This window comes from Bufo bufo, chromosome 1 (genome assembly GCF_905171765.1).
Source record: "Bufo bufo chromosome 1, aBufBuf1.1, whole genome shotgun sequence".
NCBI classification, from domain to species: domain Eukaryota; kingdom Metazoa; phylum Chordata; class Amphibia; order Anura; family Bufonidae; genus Bufo; species Bufo bufo.
The window spans coordinates 549,186,579-549,204,039 of record NC_053389.1 but is presented as its reverse complement, the minus strand read 5'-3'; the positions used below and the strand labels follow the sequence as shown (position 1 = coordinate 549,204,039).

At 46.9% G+C, this 17,461-nt stretch overlaps 2 protein-coding genes across 2 annotated transcripts in view; both read left to right on the top strand.

The window, feature by feature from the left end:
* The first annotated feature begins 714 nt into the window (after nucleotides 1–714).
* LOC120985776 (protein kinase C delta type-like) lies at nucleotides 715–7,375 on the top strand. The gene is made up of 7 exons (XM_040413914.1): nucleotides 715–726; nucleotides 1,958–2,238; nucleotides 3,821–3,912; nucleotides 4,711–4,912; nucleotides 5,405–5,548; nucleotides 6,270–6,395; nucleotides 7,250–7,375. Exons 2-7 carry the CDS (start codon nucleotides 2,131–2,133, stop codon nucleotides 7,373–7,375), a joined length of 798 nt encoding a protein of 265 aa, XP_040269848.1. The 5' UTR covers nucleotides 715–726; nucleotides 1,958–2,130.
* A 4,074-nt stretch (nucleotides 7,376–11,449) lies between these two features.
* The window catches only part of DLD (dihydrolipoamide dehydrogenase), a 211,937-nt gene continuing 205,925 nt past the window's right edge, over nucleotides 11,450–17,461 (top strand). The window contains exon 1 of the mRNA XM_040412475.1: nucleotides 11,450–11,580. Coding sequence (XP_040268409.1) covers nucleotides 11,542–11,580 — 39 coding nt within the window. The 5' untranslated portion in view covers nucleotides 11,450–11,541. The remainder of the gene's footprint in view (nucleotides 11,581–17,461) is intronic.

Below are 17,461 nucleotides of genomic sequence, written 5' to 3'. Positions count from 1 at the left end.
CGGCCGTGACTCACGGAGGTCACGTGCCTGCTCCGCCCACTTTATGAATGAAGTAGGCGGAGCAGGCACGTGACCTCAGTGAGTTACGGCCGCCCGGCCTGCCTGCTAGCTGCTAGTGCTTACTACAGGAGCGTGTCATGTACCGGTAAGCACAGGGGGAGCAGGGGGAGCGCATCATTATTCAGTTTAGATATTATGATTAACACTACGTATAATACAGTACATACTGAGCGGCGGGGACAGAGTACTTCTCTCCCCGCCTACTACAGTCCCTCCCTAGGAATCTGTGATTGGGATAATAATGGGGGAAGGGGGGTCTGTGGATGGCATTATGATGGTGGGGGGGATCTGTGGATTGCATTATGATGGTGGGGGGTATGTGGATGGCATTATGATGGGGGGATCTGTGGATGGGAGTGTTATGGGGGGATCTGTGGGTGACACATATAGCAGTGTCATCCACAGATTAACCACCCTACAACAGTGCCATCCACAAATCCCCCCCATCATAATGCCATCCACAGATCCCCCCCAACAATCATAATGCCATCCACAGATCCCCTCACCATCATAATGCCATCCACTAATCCCCCACCCCATAACAGTGCATCATCCATAGATCCCCCATAATAGTGTCATGCACAGACTGCCGTTAGTTCAAACCCACCAAAAGCACACCTTTTGGTTAGAATTTTTTTTTTCTTATTTTCCTCCTCAAAAACCTAGGTGCGTCTTATGGGCCGGTGCGTCTTATAGGACGAAAAATACGGTATATATATATATATATATATATATATATATATATATATATATAGTGACACAGTGAGAGGTTTGGTCTGGTAAAACAGGTATTTGCCAGGTGAGGGCAAATACCGGACCGGATTTTAAATGCCAGTCCAGGTTTTGGCAGCACCTGGCTGTCCTTAAATAGGCAGCTGGGCTTAGAAGCCATGTCTCTGTGTTGGGATCTGGGAGCCTTGTGTCTGGATGAAGGCTTGCTACCTGTTTGGTGTGAAAACAGGTTGGTGCTGCTATCAACAAGGACTCTTTGAGACAGAATTGCCGCATTGTTTGAATTACCACCAACACCGCAAGGTGACTTTTTGTTTGAATATGACTGCTTGTTTGAGCACTTGCCTAAAGTGTGAATAAAACACTGAACTGTTTGATCCAATAAACTTTTTGTTGCCTCTATACTGCGTCCGCTAATCCTGTCTACCAGAGGAAGTACCCACAATATATATAGGGGTTAAGGCACTTGGTCTGGGGTCTGTATGTATTAAGGGGTCTGATTTCAGTATATATTTTAGAGTCTGGTCTAGGTCTGTATTTATCTACGGTGCTGGATTCTGTTAAATGGGTATTCCCATCTGAGACAACGGGGTCATATCTGTAGGATCTGCCCCCATTGTCTCATAGGGGCAGGTTCCACCTATGGGACCCCCACATATTTCATAAACGTAGCCAACAAAGTCCCAGAGGGCGCACCGCACAAGTACGGCTGCCCTCCATTCATTTCTATGGGAGGCAGAAAATAGCCAAGCCCCATTGAAATAGCTCGGCCTCATAGAAATGAATGGGAGCGGTGGCTGCGCAAACGGGTGCGCTCCCATTCACTACTATTGGGACAGCGCTTGGTGGTGGCTGGACCCAGTGGAAATCTGGAGTCCTCCAGCCACCACTTTCCCAGCTCATTCTCGATATAGGTGTGGGTCCCAAAGGTGTCTCATTGTCTCAGATGGGAATACCCCTTCAAATAGAACAGTATAGACCGATCACCATTCAGAGTCTATGGGACTGCTGGAGATAGCCAAGCTCTGTTCTTGGCTATACAAATTCGGGATTGTTGGCAGCTATCGTCTATCAGAATAACAGAAAGAACCAAGCCAATCAATATGGTATAAAAGCCTAAGATGGGAATATCCTTTCACATGTCTTTCTATTATTTTCCCCCTAGTCGAGGACAGCGGTGTTCGGCCAACCTGCTCTAGAAGCACAATCTCCGATACCATCAGGAAGAGATTAATTTTCCATCATGTGCTCGGGCAGGGAAGTTATGGTAAGGTCGTCTTGGCGGAGGATACTTCTAACCATCAGAAGTATGCTGTTAAGATCATCAGCAAGAGATCCATGCTTGCCAACTGCAATGAGGCGGATGTGTTGGTGGAGCACCGAGTCTTACAGCTGGCATCTGGGAGCCCCTTCCTTGTCCACGCGGACTTTGCATTCCAGACCAAGGTACACTTCTGACAACTTCACTTTTGTCAAATGTCTCCACTCGTAACCCAATCAGCAGAAAAGGGGGCAGCAGCACTTGGTGGAGAACTTAGGCCCCTTCACTGCAGCACCTCTCAGAGCGACCAGCCATTTGAAAGAAAGGGGTCGGGTAGGACTGCAGGGACCCCCAGTGATCAGAAGAATGGAGGTCCCTGAGTCCCCATATGAATGAAGCAGTAGTTTGCATACATGACCACTGCTCCATTTACTTACAGTCTGAAAATGGCAGCACTGATTGGATAGAGTGAGTCTGTGCAGGTACACCCCCCAACTGGTTACCACTCCTCTGTACCCTTACTGCAGACTGCTAGCAATTCAGGCATGTCAGGAGTGGTGAAAGATCCTCTTTAAAGGAGCAAATAAAGGTTATTTATTCTATGATGGCAGGTTATATCATTTTCTAATTTACTTTATTTGTGGACTATAAGACGCCCCCAGGTTTGAATTACAGAAAATTAGAAAATAACATTTTCCACTTATTTAACCTTCCCTGGTCGAGGTCACTTATTTTGTGGTCTAGCGTAGAGAGGGTTAATAGATTTAGTCAGTGTGTCATCTGCTGACCATAGAAAGCAATGGCGTATATGATCACCTTATTAAAGGGAACCTGTCACCGGGATTTTGTTTATAGAGCTGAGGACATGGGTTACTAGATGGCCGCTAGCACATCTGCAATACTCAGTCCCCATAGCTCTGTGTGCTTTTATTGTGTAAAAAAAACACGATTTGATACATAAGCAAATTAACCAGAGATGAGTCAGAACTTGAAAATATGACTTTTCTCTGGTCACACAAGTAAGATATGACTCTTTTATGTTAATTTGCATATGTATCAAATCGTTTTTTTTTTACACAATGAAAGCACACAGAGCTATGGGGACTGGGTATTGCGGATGTGCTAGCGGCCATCTAGCAACCCATGTCCTCAGCTCTATACCCAAAATCCCGGTGACAGGTTCCCTTTAAATGTACCTACCCAAGTGTCTCCTGTCTTTGCTCTGCATTGTCCTGCCATGCTTCTTCTGCTGTATTATTTCATTTTTTAGGTATTTATTTTTACCTTTTAGGATTATGAATATTGTACAAATACAGTACACATGCCCAATCCTCGAGGAGCATATTACATACACAACTCAGCATATCCATAAACACTGTATTACTTCATTGTTTACCTCCAGTGGCTAAAAACCTATCCTCCCCGTGTTATGGACACACAGACACTTGGCTCAATAAAGTGCAGTTATCAGATCTGTGTCAAGTGCTATGCACCATATCTCCATCACTGGACCAGGACAGATTTATAGCAGCTGGGAGGAAACTAATGACGGTTCCCATTCAGTAACTGCAAGCAGAGATCCTAATAACTGAGAATTTCATACAGAAAGATTGTAAAATTGTAGAATCTTTCACTATATACAAATATTAAACTTTGCTTATTGACACTGGAATATCCCTTTAAAGATGACAGATGCCACTGCTAGATTCCATATAGTTCATGTGTAGATGTTCTGATGGTTTGGTAATGGTGTCTTCTATGTCACAGATGCTTGTTCTACTTGGTCTGGAATACATGAGCTGCGGGGACTTTGATCAGTTCCTAAACATGAAGGGGCGGCTTGACATCCCCAGTGCAAGGTATGGTTAAATAAGAACCTCAGCTAAACGGTTAGAAAATGACATGAAATATTAGATCCAGTGTCCGGCCTCATGCACATCACACTGATGAGATCTGTTCCCCCAAAAGAAGACTTGAAGACAGAGAGGAAACGTTCCTCCAGAAATCACATCTTTGTGATCTTTTTTTCTGATATCTCCCCAGTCCGATGTGTAGGAGCCTTAATCATATTCCTAGGTATTAAAGGGGCCCTCCGGGAATAGTTATTAATGGCCATAAGCGACACATTCTAGAACATGACTAGGACTGGTTGCTCTTTAAAACCCTGGAATAGAAGTCCATGTGATTTTAAGCCACCATGCAGCCCTTTCCATAAGACACTGCCCCAGGGGCGTAGCTAAAAGCTCATGGGTCCTGGTGCAAGAGTTCAGCTTGGGCCCCCGTCCCTCAGTGCTTGTTGGCAAGGGGCAGGGGAGCACAAATCCTTCCTGCTGCCTGAGGCAAACATTGAAAGGGCACCCCCTCATGCCAAATTCATAACCTAACCCCTTCCCTCCAGCCAGAGGTGTAAGTTGACCAGTATGCACTTTCTATAATGCCAGTGTCTTATGTGGCACAAGGGTCTTTGGGCCCCCTCAGACTCCTGGGCCCGGTAGCGACTGCTACCTCTGCACCCCCTATAGCTACGCCCCTGCACTGCCTCATCATTTGACAGTTATAAGAAACATTATTGTCTCTTATTCTGGTGACTGGTAAGAAAGTCTAAGAGTCTTCTGTGTTATCCTCGCATTATATTCATTCATTTACTTTTCTGACAGATTCTATGCCGCTGAGCTCGTGTGTGGCATCCAATATCTCCATTCTAAGGGCATCATCCACAGAGACCTCAAGCCCGAGAACATCCTGGTGGCTGAGACGGGCCATATTAAGATCACGGATTTCGGTCTCGCACTTGAGAACATGCTTGGAGACCGCACAGCCACCGAATATGCTGGAACAGAAGGCTATGTGGCTCCTGAGGTGAGAAAAAGGGGAGTTTACATCATTTTCACTGATCCATTTGTATTGAAGGGGTTCAGAATATTGATCATTCATCCTTAGGATAAGCATGAGCATCATATTGGTGGAAGTCTGACTTTTTCTGGACCCATGAAATGACCTCTTTAATTACCTTCATGCCATCTACTGATCTCAGGGATCAGCTGTTATTGCCAGGGGAAGCTCGGGGTGACCATTCATTTCCACTGCAGTGGGTGCTTGTGGAGAAACCTAATATTAGAATATGCTCATTCAAATGAATGAACCCCCATGTAACACTTGGTTACACCGAGTCTACAAAAGATGACTTTGTGGTTGCAGTTTATCTGCTGCTGGATGGAGGCAGAACATCTTGTCATCATTCAGCTAAACACCTTGAGTGACTCCATTCTATGATATGTTGGCAATGGCAGAAACCTTAGCACCTACAATGTGGGTAAGAGCTGTGTACTAATCTTCTCTCCTTCCTGGCAGATGCTGGCTAAGGAGGAGTATGGCGTTGGAGTGGACTGGTATTCATTTGGCGTCATCTTAAATGAAATGATTACCAGTAAGTGTAAGTACGATCCTACACAATTTGACATCACACACTCCAGCGCCGAAGACATCATTAAAGAGGTCAGTATGTTACTGCATAACACTACTGTATTTTATACAATGTTACATGACAACCTGTGATAGAAGACATCTCCCCCTACAATACCCCATAGAGCACCATGATCTCCTTCACTAATACTCACCACTGTAGTGTTTAGGAGAGGTCCCCGCTCAGAGGTGCTGCTCGCTGGGTAACAATACACAACCAGCACTTCTGTAGTATACAAGGTTACAATACTGGTCTCCACAACAGAGGATGCTAAGGAGTCACCTCTGGACCCACAACCTTACCAGATCCAGCACAGACTTAGTAATAGCACAATCTATGTTAAGAGTCCTGGCCCGGAGCCTGGTTAAATAGGAGCAGCATGAGCTGCCATTTTTACCAGCACTGAGGCAGACATTATAGTCGTTCTCCCATCGTAACATATGAGTTTTCCTTTAAAGTAAGAGTCTGGTAGTTAATGTACTGAGGACAAGTCTACATACTTAGTCCACCCCTCTGAGCTTATGTAACAAGCAGCCACAGATTTCTAAAATCTCCCATTGCTGACACTACAGCCTAAGTCCAGCATTCAGACAGAATAAACATTAGGGCAAATTTATCAAAACTTGCACAAGAGAAAAGTGGAGATTTCATTTCCCAGCTTTCCCCTGAAAATGTAAGATCTGGAATGTGATTGGTCATTGTGGTCAAAGGTCGTTATAGTCACTAAGTTATCATTACATTTCTCATTTTCAGCTCCTCCAGAGAGATCCTGCCAAGCGCTTAGGAGTCCATGGTAACATCAGAGGCCATAATTTCTTCCAGCATATTGACTGGGTCTCTGTGGAAGCCCTTGAGATGCCACCACCACACATCCCTGTAGTAAGTGCATAAACAGAAAGTCTACCGTGCTCTAGATACACGTCATACACTGTATATGCAGGGACGTAACTATAGGGGAAGCAGGGGAAGCGGCTGCTTTGGGGCCCTGACCCAGAAGGGGGCCCATCCAGGAAGAGGAGGACTAAAAGATTTTGTCAGGGCCCCCATAACAGTATTACACAATGAATTATATACAGTGACAGTATATACAGTGTAGAAAACGGATGGAACAGCTGCCAGGCCTCATCTGAGAGAGCGATCTTTACTAGCCACAGGAATGGGGGCAGCATAAAAGGAAGGGGTTGCGAAAAAATTACTAGGGGAGGGGGGCTTCATTCAAAAATTTGCTGTGGGGCCCAGTCATTTCTAGCTACGCCACTGTGTATATGATTCTCAATGTCAGGGGCTTGATAGGGGGACATGTTGGCAGGTAAGAAGGAGGGGGCAGAGCCATCAAGCAGTAGCAATTGTCACAAGACATGGTGGTTTGGGGATTGGGCCACTAAACTCCAACTCCAGTAATGCATGTCAGCATACAGAGCTTTTATGTGTTTTCAGTAGTTTGCACCTTGAATGTATTTTGGAAGGTAAAGTCATAATTATATTTGTAACAAATAATTCTTGAATGGAGCTGGTTGGAGGCAGACCCCTGTAATGAGTGCAGGCCACTACCCTAATTTGGCATTTAATATGCTTTATACTCCTACAGAAAAATATATCTTATTATGGTGGGGGATGAGTACATAAGGTAATCATATTACATGTGGAAATACTACCAGCATAAGCTTCATATGAGGTCTGTCACCAATTGTGATGACCATATCCTCATTTATATCTATTTCTTTTTCTTGTAGCCATCTATACCTCAACGCTGTCCCAAACCATTCAACCTGGGCAAAATGGAGGCAGCCGCCAAGAAGCGACGATTGCCACTGAAACATCAGGCCATTTTCAGAGGGTTATCATTTGTCACCCAGTAAACCCTCCACCAGCTCTAATGTCACCAGAGCAAGATGTCCTCCTGAGCCCCTGGAGAAGATGAATGGATGGACAGAAGAACAGATTCAGGTATATAGATGGAAATAAGCAGTGTTCCTATACAGTTGTATAAATTACCTAATGATTCAAGATTTAAGCTGCTCCAAATGTGAAGCTCAAATTTTATGAGCATTAAACAGTTGTGTAAAATCCCTAATCTTCATATGTAGCACAAAATCTTTGTATATTATACCACATTATATGGTATCTGTATTGATTCTTCCTATCATATATACCACAGTATGAAGACAACAGGTAAGTATAGACTGGATCCTGGAAGCCCTCCCTGCGATTGGACTGAAGGAAAACATCTTGAAGACACTTGACGACAGAGGACACTGATCCTGGAGCCGATCCCACTGGATGATGGATGTGTACGGGCATTTGATCCAGGGACTATTTTCCCACTGCTTTATTTGCAGTCTGGAAGGAGTGTTTTTCCCCTTAGATTACGACAGATTGGCAGATGTCATAAAGGGGTTTTTTCTCTCCTTCTTCTGGATCAACACAGTTGCCCTCCCCAATTCAGCCATTCACCTAATTCAAAGTACAATTTGGCCAACCCCTTGCGGACCGATTATTTAGTGATTGATTCTGGGACTAATCTGACTGCTATGCATGGAGTCGGGAAGGAATTTTTCCTCATTACAAGCTGATGGCTGAGGCTCAGTGAGGTTTTTTCGCCTTCCTCTGGATTAATAATATCTGATCCAGGGAAATCGTCTGACTGCCCTAAGCGGAGTCGGGAAGGAATTTTTCCCCCTACAGGGGGTTTTTTCGCCTTCCCCTGAATCAATAAAAGTCAATGGATGTAACTTATCCTCGACTTTGATTTGCAATTTACACCAAAACTTCAGTCCCATCATTAATAAGATTATAAATTAAATAAAATTCTCCATTCCCCCCTTATATCGTTGTGTGCCTGGTTTTATTTCCACTGACTTAGGCTACCTTCACATTAGCGTTTTTTGTGGATCTGTCATGGATCAGCAGAAACGCTTCCGTTACAATAACACAACCGCATGCATCCGTCATGATGGATCCGTCTTGGTCACCAATGAAAGTCAATGGGGGACGGATCAGTTTTCTGTTGTGTCAGAGAAAACGGGTCCGTCCCCATTGACTTACATTGTGTGCCAGGACGGATCCGTCTTGCTCCGCACCACATGGCGGACAGAAAAATGCTGCAGGCAGCATTTTGGTGTCCGCCTCCAGAGCAGAATGGTGACTGAACGGAGGCAAACGGATGCATTCTGAGCGGATCCTTTTCCATTCAGATTGCATTAGGGCAAAACTGATCCATTTTGAACCGCTTGTTAGAGCCATGAACGGATCTCGCAAACGGAAAGCCAAAACGCCAGTGTGAAAGTAGCCTAACACGTGCTCAGGGCTGGATCACGCTGGTCTCATCATATGATCACATTTTAAGCTTCTGCTCTTTACTTTCTGTAAGGGTACTTTCACACTTGCGGCAGAGGATTCCGGCAGGCAGTTTCCGTCACCGGAACTGCCTGCCGGATCCAGCAATCCTGACGCAAACGGATGGCATTTGTCAGACGGATCCGGATGTGGATTGAATTGCATTGAAATAACGGATCCATCTCTCCAGTGTCATCTGGAAAAGCGGATCCGGTATTTATTTATTTTTTTGCATTTTTAAACCGGATCGGTTTTGCCGGAACACTTAATGCCGGATCCGGCACTAATACATTTCAATGGAAATTAATGCCGGATCCGGCATTCCTGCAAGTGTTCAGGAGTTGTGGCCGGAGAGAAAACTGCAGCATGCCGCGGTATTTTCTCCGGCCAAAAAACGTAAGAGGGACTGAACTGATGCACCTGATGCATACTGATCGGAATCCTCTCCATTCAGAATGCATCAGTTTTTTTCCGGTATTGAGCTCCTGTGATGGAACTCAACACCGGAAAAGAAAAACGCTAGTGTGATAGTACCCTAAGGCCAAGTTCACATGTCAGTTATTTCCATCAGTTATTGTGATCCAAAAGCAGAAGTGAAGCCTACTCAGAGAAAAAGGTACAATGGAAAGATATTCACCTGTTCTGTGTTTTTGACCTGCACCCAGTTTTGGCTCACAATAACTGATGGAAATAACTGACCAAATAACCGATACGTCACCTCCACGAGCTCCAGGAGATACAAGCAAGCGCTAAAAGAGAAGGATTTGCATGGCTACAGAGAGAGAGAGATAGCAAAGTAACCCAGATTAAGGCGATCCAGACGCTGCTGCTGCAGATGGATAACAAGTTAAGACAACCTACGTACCCTAGAATAGCGGACACTACAGCCACAGTTGCTAGAGCACAGCTCTTAGCCAAAGTAATCTGAGGGCCAATGACATATTCATCTGCTTAGCTCATGCTGGAACATCTGTGAGGATGTTGCATTTTATACAAACTACTGCTGGATGTACTAGAACTTTAATCCTGCACACAATAAAGACAGACTCTTGTTTAATCTGGCCTGGTCTCTGACTCTCTGACACCAAATGTATGCAAGGCTGAGCAGGATGTAGGAGTGCAGGGCTGGGGGCTAAATGTCCACCCCCTGCAGTCCTACCGCTTCCTGAGGCAAAAAGATCAGTTTGGATGGTGCACCCCGTTGCACTGAAGTGGGTGAAATCCAGGGATCTCAAGTCTCCCGGAGGTTCAGGGAGTCTCCCGGCTCCCTGACACCCGCATGTGAAACAATATATCCCGGAAAGGTTTACTGATAGCAGAGCAGAGAGATAAGAGAAGTGACAGGATGGAGTTTAGATTACAGGTTGAATTAACCCTTTAGGGTCAAATTGGCTTCTCAAGGAGATATATATGTTAAAGGCATCCCTTCTTCTGTCTCATTCAGTAGCTATAGAACTATTGAGAGAGATGTATTTTTTTAAATACATTTACACATTTAACCCTCCATTTTAATTATATTATTTACCCCAGTGTTAAATTCACACCCCCTGGATGCTTGATTTTCTCCCTACAGTGGGGTAGATAATTACACACAGGGATTTAAAGAATAAACTTCCTGACTCAGACCAAGAGCCGAGTCAGCGACTCAGCAAGTGAATCGAAGCATCCGCGCATGCGCATTGCGCAACCTAAGCTTCGGTTCACTTGCTTCTTGTCAGCTCAGCGAATGAACCGAAGATTCGATTCATGAACCGATTCATGTGAAAGATCCGAACTTCCCATCTCTAGTTTACTCGCAGTAAACCTTTCCGGGAACCTGTGGCAGTGTCCCCTTCTCGGCACGTGCACACAGTGCAAGAAGCCGATGCCAGCAGCCCGCAACGGCGCATCAGGCTGAGCCTGTGTGCACGCGCGGGATCTGAAAGCGGGAGGTGGGGGAGGGAGGGAGAGGCGGCACTGAGGAGTAGAAGGCGGCGCTGGGCACGAACGGCGATGCGTGCGGCCGGGCACCATGCATCCACAGACCTCCCCTGCTTGGGCACCTTAATTCAATGATTGACAGGTTAGTAAAACCTGTTTTTCCGCAGAATAAAGCCACAAATAGCTTTTATAAGGCCACCTTAGAAATCAGAATGCTACCTGGACATGAGCATATGTTTAGCTCACAGGGCTTATAGGTGGTGACAGAATCCCTTTAATCATATACATAAATATGATAATTTGGGGCAGGGTAATGAGCCCAGTCCTCCACACCATAGAGCAAAGTGTGCAGATACTGCATATGTCTGGAAAATGTAATAAAAAGTCAGTGAAAGAAAAAAAAAGAAAACCTCCCTGAAATGAGTTTTTGCAGGTTGGGATGTCTGGAAATCTGTGGCAGAAAACTACGGCCTACTAATGTAATTTACAATCTGCAGATTTGACTGAGCAAACTGGAAGCTGCAATGGTAGTTATAGCCCAGAGGTGCTCTGCCCACACCACCACCAAGTTGAGCATTTTCCTCCAACACGCTACCAAAGCTCAGCTTACAACTTGTCACGTGACGAGCAGCCGTGCGTGGGACGTGAAACTACATTGCCCAGGCTGCACAGCGGCCGCCACTCCCCTTGGCGCCTGCGCACCTTGCGGAGTCCTTGATCCTCGGAAGCCTAGACAGGGAGCAGAGTGGGTCACATCTACGAAAGCAAAATGCACAGTTGGAGCCGCGTGTATTGCACCATAAGCAAGGTAAAGCAAGCAGGACGCAGCCGGACAGCCTCCCCCGGGCCGTAGTGCGGAGACAGCGCTCCCTCCGGCTCCTGTCAGTGTGAGAGCTGGGCCTAGAGTACCAGTCCTGCCTGTCCCGGAGCTCTGGGCTGTGCTGACCTTCAGTGCTGTGTGTAGTCCCCAATCTCAAGTACCACTGAGCTTAGGGAGCCAGGCTCTAGTCCTGACACTTGCCATTGGTGCCCAGTCTGTGCCTGTGGGTGTACTGACTAGAAGCTGGCTCTAAAGGCCCTTCACTTCTCTTCTTAAAGGAAACATTACACTTATCCGTTAACATTTTCCATCCATTCCTGGGGTGAGATTGGCAACAGGTGACATGAGTCCGTGGTCATGTAGGGGCCGCAGGGTCTTTTCTTGGTTAGATCATCGGATACGTCACATGTAGGCGAAGCAGTCGGCGTCTACAGATCGCCATGGGACGTGTAGTATTAGGCTTCTTTCACACAGGATTGTGCGATTCGTGAAATCCAGTTCTTGTGACCGTTGTATTACCAGACTAACCGATCAATCCGTGGTACTGTGAGTGGGGCTCACCCTCTGTCAGTCTGGGTATGGCGGCTGTCTCATGGACTGCATTTCACGGATCACAGTGGGTGATCATGGAACAGAGTTCTCAGCTTTGCGCTTCGGCTAGTAGGCAGCTTGCCAGTGAGTGCCATGTGCACAAATAGAAGGTCTGTGTCACTGAGTGGCATGTGACTGCACATCTCTGGTCACACACCAGCCCCATGGCTGACACCTCTGTCTAACCTGCAGCAAAGGTGTCAGCTGACTGATCCTGCACCTGGTGAATTCCTCAGCACACCGTCATACCAACTCCAAAATATACTCTGACCCATGAGGGAGAATGGCTCGCTGGTGATACTGAGCAATCGGCTGATATTGCTGGCAATGCTACTGGTATCTGCAGAAGGTCGTGTTCCCACAATAACGATATTAAGAAATTTATCGCGATAAATGCACATTTAGAAGAAAAAAAAACACTTGGGGCCACAAGGAGACATTATACTGTATGGGGGCAGCCACAAGGAGACATTATACTGTATGGGGGCAGCCACAAGGAGACGTTATACTGTATGGGGCGGCCACAAGGAGAGGTTATACTGTATGGGGGCAGCCACAAGGAGACGTTATACGGTATGGGGACAGCCACAAGGAGACGTTACACTGTATGGGGGCAGCCACAAGGAGACGTTATACTGTATGGGGGCAGCCACAAGGAGACGTTATACTGTATGGGGGCAGCTACAAGGAGACATTATACTGTATGGGAGCAGCCACAAGAAGACATTATACTGTATGGGGGCAGCCACAAGGAGACATTATACTGTATGGGGGCAGCCACAAGGAGACATTATACTGTATGGGGGCAGCCACAAGGAGACATTATACTGTATGGGAGCAGCCACAAGGAGACATACTGTATGGGAGCAGCCACAAGGAGACGTTATACTGTATGGGGGCAGCCAGGCAGCCACAAGAAGACATTATACTGTATGGGGGCAGCCACAAGGAGACATTATACTGTATGGGGGCAGCCACAAGGAGACATTATACTGTATGGGGGCAGCCACAAGAAGACATTATACTGTATGGGGGCAGCCACAAGGAGACATTATACTGTATGGGGCAGCCACAAGGAGACATTATACTGTATGGGGGCAGCCACAAGGAGACATTATACTGTATGGGGGCAGCCACAAGGAGACGTTATACTGTATGGGGGCAGCCACAAGGAGACATTATACTGTATGGGGGCAGCCACAAGGAGACGTTATACAGTATGGGGGCAGCCACAATGAGACATTATACTGTATGGGGGCAGCCACAAGAAGACGTTATACTGTATGGGGGCAGCCACAAGGAGACATTATACTGTATGGGGGCAGCCACAAGGAGACGTTATACTGTATGGGGGCAGCCACAAGGAGACATTATACTGTATGGGGGCAGCCACAAGGAGACGTTATACTGTATGGGGGCAGCCACAAGGAGACATTATACTGTATGGGGGCAGCCACAAGGAGACATTATACTGTATGGGGGCAGCCACAAGGAGACGTTATACTGTATGGGGGCAGCCACAAGGAGACATTATACTGTATGGGGGCAGCCACAAGAAGACATTATACTGTATGGGGGCAGCCACAAGGAGAGATTATAATGTATGGGGGCAGCCACAAGGAGACATTATAATGTATGGGGGCAGCCACAAGGAGACATTATAATGTATGGGGGCAGCCACAAGGAGACATTATACTGTATGGGGGCAGCCACAAGGAGACATTATACTGTATGGGGGCAGCCACAAGGAGACATTATACTGTATGGGGGCAGCCACAAGGAGACATTATACTGTATGGGGGCAGCCACAAGGAGACATTATACTGTATGGGGGCAGCCACAAGGAGACATTATACTGTATGGGGGCAGCCACAAGGAGACATTATACTGTATGGGGACAGCCAGGCAGCCACAAGGAGACGTTGCACTGTATGGGGGCCACAAGGAGACGTTATACTGTATGGGGGCAGCCACAAGGAGACGTTATACTGTATGGGGGCAGGAACAAGGAAACGTTACACTGTATGGGGACAGCCACAAGGAGACGTTATACTGTATGGGGGCAGCCACAAGCAGACGTTATACTGTATGGGGGCAGGAACAAGGAAACATTACACTGTATGGGGACAGCCAGGCAGCCACAAGGAGACGTTACACTGTATGGGGGCCACAAGGAGACGCTATACTGTATGGGGGCAGCCAGGCAGCCACAAGGAGACGTTACACTGTATGGGGACAGCCAGGCAGCCACAAGGAGACGTTACACTGTATGGGGACAGCCAGGCAGCCACAAGGAGACGTTATACTGTATGGGGACAGCCAGGCAGCCACAAGGAGACGTTACACTGTATGGGGCAGCCACAAGGAGAAGTTACACTGTATGGGGACAGCCAGGCACCCACAAGGAGACGTTACACTGTATGGGGGCAGCCACAAGGAGAAGTTACACTGTATGGGGGCAGCCAGGCAGCCACAAGGAGACGTTACACTGTATGGGGCAGCCACAAGGAGACGTTACACTGTATGGGGACAGCCAGGCACCCACAAGGAGACGTTACACTGTATGGGGGCAGCCACAAGGAGAAGTTACACTGTATGGGGGCAGCCACAAGGAGAAGTTACACTGTATGGGGGCAGCCACAAGGAGAAGTTACACTGTATGGGGGCAGCCACAAGGAGAAGTTACACTGTATGGGGGCAGCCACAAGGAGAAGTTACACTGTATGGGGGCAGCCACAAGGAGAAGTTACACTGTATGGGGGCAGCCACAAGGAGAAGTTACACTGTATGGGGGCAGCCACAAGGAGAAGTTACACTGTATGGGGGCAGCCACAAGGAGACATTATACTGTATGGGGACAGCCAGGCAGCCACAAGGAGACGTTACACTGTATGGGGGCCACAATGAGACGTTACACCGTATGGGGCAGCCACAATGAGACGTTACACTGTATGGGGGCAGCTACAAGGAGACGTTATACTGTATGGGGGCAGCCACAACGAGACATTATACTGTATGGGGCAGCCACAAGGAGACGTTATACTGTATGGGGGCAGCCACAATGAGACGTTACACTGTATGGGGGCAGCCACAAGGAGACATTATACTGTATGGGGGCAGCCACAAGGAGACATTATACTGTATGGGGGCAGCCACAAGGAGACATTATACTGTATGGGAGCAGCCACAAGGAGACATACTGTATGGGAGCAGCCACAAGGAGACGTTATACTGTATGGGGGCAGCCAGGCAGCCACAAGAAGACATTATACTGTATGGGGGCAGCCACAAGGAGACATTATACTGTATGGGGGCAGCCACAAGGAGACATTATACTGTATGGGGACAGCCACAAGGAGACATTATACTGTATGGGGGCAGCCACAAGAAGACGTTATACTGTATGGGGACAGCCAGGCAGCCACAAGGAGACGTTATACTGTATGGGGACCGCCAGGCAGCCACAAGGAGACATTATACTGTATGGGGGCAGCCACAAGAAGACGTTATACTGTATGGGGACAGCCAGGCAGCCACAAGGAGACGTTATACTGTATGGGGACAGCCAGGCAGCCACAAGCAGACGTTATACTGTATGGGGGCAGGAACAAGGAAACATTACACTGTATGGGGACAGCCAGGCAGCCACAAGGAGAAGTTAATTGTTATACTTTTATATGTCATTTTTCACCATTTCGGGTATCTAACTAGTCGATTGACTTCTAGTAACAACAAAAACATTACAGGGTTAATTCTGTACCATAACGAGTGGTTTATAGTAATCTTGTGTATTATCTCCTACTAGAAGGTGTATTGCAGGCTGTAAGCAGAAGTGTTGGTGGCGCTCCTGTCCTGTCCTGCGCTGCGCAGCCTCGCCTGTCATCTGATTCCGACGTCAATCGTCAGTGGGCGGAGACTGCATTATGGGAGCCTGCATGGAGGAGCCGGGGTAGCCGCTGCGGGCAGCAATTGGTATAGAATCATGCTGGGGCGGGCGGCCGCGGACTCAGATTTTGAAGCGGTCAGCGCACATGACCGCTTCTATGAGGTCACAAAATACCGCGGTAATTAGGAAACGGCCATATTGCCGTTTTTTTAATACCGCGGTATATCGTCATACCGGTATATCGCCCAACCCTAGTTCACACACAGCAGATTTTATTGCTGAAAATTTCTACGACTGAAAATCAGTTCCATGCATCTGAATGAGGCTTGTAGAAATCCAAGTGCTTCCCACCAAAACAGCCCCCTTTAGATGAATGGGACTTGAATTTCTGCAGTGTGAAGGCCACCTAATACATAAGGTAGTGCACAATGATACTCTGTACCATGGCTTGTAGAGGAGGGGACCCCCATCATTTTCAAGTGTTTTAGATGGGATTTCTTGTAGAGCATTATAAATGAAACCGTATCCAGTCATCAGAAGAAAACCGATTATAGCGGTTAAAGAGGGTCTGTCACCTCTCCTGACATGTCTGTTGTAGTAACTACCCTGTGTAATACCAATTCTGGAGCCTCTATTCTTATAACTATGATGTGCCATTCCTTTATTTTTCCTTCTAGAAGTTATGAATGAATTGCTAGCAGTCTGCAGTAAGGGTACAGAGTGGTGGTAACCAGTTGGGGGTGTGTCCTTGCACAGTCTGACACTATCCAATCAGAGCAGGCTGTGCAGGGACACCCCACCATCTGGTGACACCCTGATTAACCTTTACTGCAGACTGCTGGCAATTCATTCATATCTCCAAAAGGAATAATAAAGGAATGCCAAGCATAGAGTCATAAGAAAAGATCCTTCAGAATTGTTATTACATGGGGTATACAAGTAGTTACGAAATCACATATCAGGAGAAGTGACAGTCCTCGTTAAATAAGACCTATGAGTTCTCCTGACATGACTGTTTTAGTAAAAACTTGAATTTCTTGTAAAATAAGACCAGACACAAGAGCGCGTTCAATGCGATAAACTTGCAGCGTGTGTCAGTGAGGGGTTCTGTTGACCCTGAGGATTATAGTGCTGTGTGACTCTGAGGGTCCTGAAATCTATTCTATTACACTGACAGCATTATGTCAGTGTAAGGACTCATGCACACAAACTTATTTATTGTCCACATCGGATCCGAACCCATTCACTTTAATGGGGCCGCAAAAGATGCGGACAGCACACCGTGTGGTACGCACACGGCCGGAATCCGTGTTTTGCAGACTGCAAAAATAGCAGCTGCCGTATGCATGAGCCTGTTCACATGACTGTTTTAGACTGCATCCGATCCACATT

Bases quoted from the DNA above. Each gene is read 5' to 3' on its own strand.
- LOC120985776 (XM_040413914.1), top strand. From the start codon at position 2,131: ATGCTTGCCAACTGCAATGAGGCGGATGTGTTGGTGGAGCACCGAGTC. The intron at 2,239-3,820 runs GTACACTTCTGA...TCTATGTCACAG, and splicing joins ACTTTGCATTCCAGACCAAG to ATGCTTGTTCTACTTGGTCT. The intron at 6,396-7,249 runs GTAAGTGCATAA...TTTTTCTTGTAG, and splicing joins CACCACCACACATCCCTGTA to CCATCTATACCTCAACGCTG.